Source organism: Ipomoea nil, unplaced genomic scaffold (genome assembly GCF_001879475.1).
Source record: "Ipomoea nil cultivar Tokyo-kokei standard unplaced genomic scaffold, Asagao_1.1 scaffold2280, whole genome shotgun sequence".
NCBI lineage: Eukaryota > Viridiplantae > Streptophyta > Magnoliopsida > Solanales > Convolvulaceae > Ipomoea > Ipomoea nil.
In genome coordinates, this window is record NW_017618708.1 from 5,397,470 (window position 1) to 5,403,105 (window position 5,636).

Below are 5,636 nucleotides of genomic sequence, written 5' to 3' on the forward strand. Positions count from 1 at the left end.
GTTATTACAAAGATGCAAACATTTATTTTAGTTGACAATTATAATCATTCTCTCATATATTATCTTGCATTTATATACTTTGAATTACTGATTTAAATAAATAAATTCAACATTCAACATTCAAGTACCTAAGCATGAACATCTCTTATATAATATTGCATTGATATATTTTGAAGTGCTTATTTGAATATATATATATATATATATATATATATATATATATATATATATATATATATATATATATATATATATATAGAGGCTCCGGATCCCATGAGGTCACATAGATGGATGAGTTTATAAGATCTCATCATATCCATTAGATCATTGCATATTTAAGGGTGAGATTGAAATAGATATTTTATCCATTTAAGGTAATAGTTTATGCATAAGGGTGAATAAGTAATTGTAATATAATAGCTATTTATGGTTACAAATAAATTAGAATATATTCCATGCTAAGCATCAACTGATTATGGGATTGGATTTTTTATTAACGGTAATATATTACTATTGATATTCTGGTGATTCCTGAACGCATTCGCCAAACAAACTCAAGGTGCAGTGGCTGTTTCACATCAACAGCCACAGTGATGGTGCAAACGGAAATAGGTATGTGCATCATTATTCGAACTGTTATAGGCTTTTTGATTTGTGTGCATATATTATGATGAGTCTATGCGTCGGGATACCGTAGTGTGCAGGTTAGTGCAGTTCGAAGCGTGAGTGTCTAATGAGTGCATGAGGAAGGCGTTTATCGCGAATATTTTATAAAGTGGGGGTTTTGTTTTTTGTTTATTGATTGTGTGTTTTTTTTTTTTTTTTTTTTTTTTTTTTTTTGTGTTTTTGTTTTTAACTGGCGTGGAGGTTTTGTTTGTGGTGTTGATGTGTTGATGGGGTGTTGTGCGAATCGAAAGTTGGCGGGTTTTTTTTTTTTTTTTTTTTTTTTTTTTTTTTTTTTTTTGTTTATTCCCCCGGATAGTAATTCGTCAGGGGTTTGTGCGATATATAATGTCGGAGTGTGCAAATGTCCAATGTTTGTTTTCAATAATGTGGTGGTGAAAAAGTTATTTTTGATTGGTTTTGTTTTGTTAGCATTATTTGGGTGGAGTGTGTACATAGGTTATTTTGGGTTATCCTCTTGATTACATTTACGAATTAGAGCATATATGGTATGTGTTGGGTTTGGGGAGAGTTGTTTTCTTTGTGCAATGTTAGTTTAATTCCCCTGTATATCAATTTTTGTTCATCACTAGTGGTGTATACGTGTTGTTTATTTTTTTTTTATTTGTTTTTATTAAAAAAAATACTTCATCCTTTGCGAGGGATTTACTAAGCCAGGACTTGTAAGTAACACGTGTTATGGACGTTATATTCATGGCCTGTGCATGCTAGGGGTTATACAAGTGCAAGGGTTGCGTTGGGAAAATGCGACGCAGTTACTGAGCATGTGCAACCAATTAAAAACCCATACGAAGATTTTTTATTTTGATGATAAAACGATGACATGTGGTTTACTATGTATATGCTAATGAAACATATGTTACAGGTGTGTGCAGTGCAAAGGCCACCGATGCAAACGAATCAGAAAAAGATTGCAGAATGGATATAAGCCCTGGATGTACGAAATATTGGTATACGGAATGCGACCGCAGCCTGAAACCATATGAAGGCCAAATGTTTAATACACTGGAAGATGGAATCCAATTTTATATGAAGTATGCTGCAACAACCGGATTTGATGTGCGTCGAAGTTCGGATAAAAAGAACAATTTTGGTATTGTTTTGAAAAAGGATGTAGTGTGTTCGCAGCAAGGGTTTAAGGAGACTAGGGCAAAGAAATATTGGGTAAAGGAGGAAGTTTGGAAAAGAAACGACGTCGGACCACTAATCGAGTTGGTTGCGGCGCTAAGATTGTAATGAAGATACTTTGCGACGGGAGATATAAGGTTCACAAATTCGAAGAAAAACACACACACTGTCTGTGCGAGGAAAGCTACAAACCATTTATGAAAGTCAATCGAAAATTGGAGATTGCACACCAAGAATTCATTACTAACTGCAAAAAAAGCGAACGTTGGTGCAAGCAAAAGTTTCGATATATATGCCGAGATGGTAGGTGGTCTGGAGAACGTGGGTGCGACGCAACAGGACATTAAGAATTACCGGAGAGAGCTATTAGCGTACATGAAGTGGGGAGATGTGCAAATGGTTATTTCAAACTATCTTGAGCAGAAAACAGATTGTGTTGATATGTACTTCGAATACGAGGTGAACGCAAATGATCAATTAGCTCGTGTCTTCTGGGCGGATGGTATGGCAAGGAAAAACTACGGTGGTTTGGCGACGTGGTATCCTTTGATGCAACGTACAAAACAAATAGGTATGAGAGAGTTAAGTTAAATAGATAGGTGCGTAAATTTAAACTTGTGTCGAAGGATGATGTTATCTTTGGGTAACGACGTATACAGAAAATAAAGAGTATGATGTGCATTGGGTCTGTGCGTGTGTGTACGTTAGTTCTTAAGTGGCACGGTGCGGGTATCTTTGCATAACTATGTATAATGTAATTAAAGAGCAGTCTGTGCATGGGTTGTTGGTCTGTGCGTGTGTGTGTATCGTGTGCGAGCTTTACAGTAGGTCTCTGCATGTGTTTGAAATGTTTGCGCTTGAATTATTTTGCCAAATATTTGACGGCCGATTAATTGCTATATATTGGATTCAGGTACCACCTTGTTTTTGTCCCATTCACAGGAGTAGACAACCACAAACGATGTGCGACGTTTGCAGCGGCCCTACTTGATAAGGAGGACGTGGAGTCGTACAGTTGGGTACTAAAACACTTCAAGAACGCAATGGGGACTGCACCACCTATAATAATAACCGATCAAGACCCAGCTATGAAGATTGCAATCGCAGATGTGCTTGCAGGTAGCCGACACCGTTACTGTATGTGGCACATAATGACTAAGGTTAGCGAGAAAGTGGGAGCTGAGATTTCAAAGAATAATGAGTTCCGAAGGGCATTGAATAGTGTTGTGTGGAACGAGAAATCAACGAGAACAGAATTCGAGATTGGGTAGAAAACAGTAATTGGAAAATACAGCCTACATGGAAACCGATGGCTAACCCGTATGTACGAGGAGCGTGGGTCATGGGTGCCCGCATTTTTTGATGACATGTTCATGGGTGGGCTACTACGTACCACTTCCCGTTCAGAGGCGGAGAATAGGATTTTCCAGGGTAACATGAACAAACACTTATGCCTTGTAGAATTTTTCACCCGTTTCGAGCGTGCGGTAAGAAAACAACGGAAGAACAACCTAGAACTAAGCGCAAGTTGCATCGGACATACCCCAGTTTTTGAGACACTACTACGCATTGAGCGATCAGCAGCAGCAGTGTACACATTGACTATTTTTTATGAGGTCCAAAAGAAAATAAGTGCCGGGTGTTTTAAATGTCGAGTTCGAGCATTCACCGAGGCAGAAGGGTTGAAGACATATGTGGTTGAGGATGAAAACGAGCAACGATACACAGTTATAGTGCATGATGGGAGAAACATAGCATGCACATGCAAAATGTACGCAAGAATTGGTCTCCTTTGTAGCCATGTTTTTGTCGTACTCAAAGATGAACGTATCGATGACATCCCCCCACAACATATAACACCCCGATGGACACGAGAAGCTGTTAAGCACTCCCCCATTGATAGGGACGGAGATAAACAGAATGGTAACAATACTTTGCCGCACGGCAACAATGAGGAAGGACAACTAATGAATATATTTCATAGATGTTTGGGCAAGGCTAAAGGAAGACCCGAAAAAATGAAGGAGATGAGACTGTGCATGGAAGAGTTTGAAGCGACATTTGGGGAGGATGAAGAACACGAGGTGAATGAAAGTGGGAAGCGTGCAATAATGGAGTCGTATTGCAGTGTCGTAGCACCAAAGGCGATAGAAGTGCATCCACCTCCCGTAGCAAAAACCAAAGGGTCTGGAAAACGAATGAAATCAGCAAGGGAGGTTGCAATGATGGAGCATTATAAGAAAAAATGCACATGGAAAATATGTGGACTGGCCGATGGCCATAATAGCCGAAGCTGCCCACGAAAGTAGTTAAACCATTTGTCCGTTATTAATTATTAAATAGAAGTACAAACGTTTGAATAATGAGTATTTTTTGAGATTCTAAGGTGGTTAAATGTTATGGGCAGCTGATGTGCAAATATCCTGGTAACTGTGTGCATTGCGCGTTAAGAGTAATCAATTCCCTTTGGTTTGTGCATGAATTTGTGATACCATTCGCATTGATACTAGCATGGACTTCGGTGGTAAAAAACTCGATTTTAAAACAGGAGTTGAATAGAGTTTAATTAAAAATGAAAAGAATACACTCCCAGAATTCGGATAATAACGGAAATGGATTGTTTGAATAAATAAGGAGAATATGTTGATGTTAAATTTCAAATTATAGAACGTATTTGAAAACATGTTAATAGAGAGTTTATAAATTTTGTGATTGTTCCGACGCGAGCGCGAGTAACCGTTATAGTTGTAGCATGAGCACCGATATAGACATGCACTATCAGGGTTTAAAAAAGCAATATAAAAAATAAAATTAATAAACTACGTGAATTCGCCAAAATAAGAAAACGGAACGTTCGAATAGATTAGGAAAATATTGAGGTGTTAAAATGTAAATGCCTAACGACTATGAAAATTTTTAAGTAAAGAGTAACTAAACTTTGTTAGTGTTTGATAGCGTGTGCAAGCGAATGTTATAGTCGGAGCATGAGCATTCGTATACCATGTACTCACAACAATACTAAATGCTATATTAAAAATGAAATAAATAAAGTATTTGAAAACGGTAACATATGTAAATGGACCCTTTGAATTGATAAAAAAAAAATACGTAGTTGTTAAATTGTAAATGGTTTTTAATTTCTAAGTGTGTTTTGGGCAGTGCGTGCGAGTTAATGTTAGATTCGGAGCAAACGTGGGGATTGCCCATGAACGCTTCCATAGTTACAAAGTTAGCATAAGGGACGCTTAGTTAAATGCGTCACCCAGTGCGCAGAAAGGAATTACAAAATATGGGAATGAAATGTACTGTGCAGCTTTGAATATAGGTCCGTGCAGACATTTGTGCGATTTTAGGGTTTTTGTTTAATGGCGATTGGTTGTGTGACTTTTTATAGAGTGGTAGATGCACTACTAATGTAGACAGAAACGTTCACAATTAGCTGCACAGTGCTTGTGCATGAATAGTAGAATGTACGGACACCATAAGCAACGGAATACCATACTAACCGAAATAGAGTTAATTATTGGAACACGTACGAATAATGTTAGCGCACACAGCAAAATATCCAACTGTTTGACAACACCCAAAACTTAAATGTACGCAAAAAATGTAGATGCGGTAAACAACTGCCAGTAATACATCTTCCATTCACTGGGCACCACCAACACTGTTGACAATCACTTGGCGACGTGTGTTTCTATGAAACATAAGAATTTCATAGATATACCGCACACGCAGGGAGAGCAACGCATGTCCATCACCCCTACTAAGACCGCAATCCCAGGAAGCAATAGACTGACCAATGTACGTCTCCATATGACGCA

The 5,636-nt window shown here is 37.9% G+C and overlaps 1 protein-coding gene across 1 annotated transcript; it reads left to right on the forward strand.

Moving 5' to 3' along the window:
* Positions 1 to 3,134: 3,134 nt before the first annotated feature.
* LOC109150833 (protein FAR-RED IMPAIRED RESPONSE 1-like) lies at positions 3,135 to 4,121 on the forward strand. Its single transcript, XM_019298811.1, has one exon. It carries the CDS (start codon positions 3,135 to 3,137, stop codon positions 4,119 to 4,121), a length of 987 nt encoding a protein of 328 aa, XP_019154356.1.
* Positions 4,122 to 5,636: the final 1,515 nt, after the last annotated feature.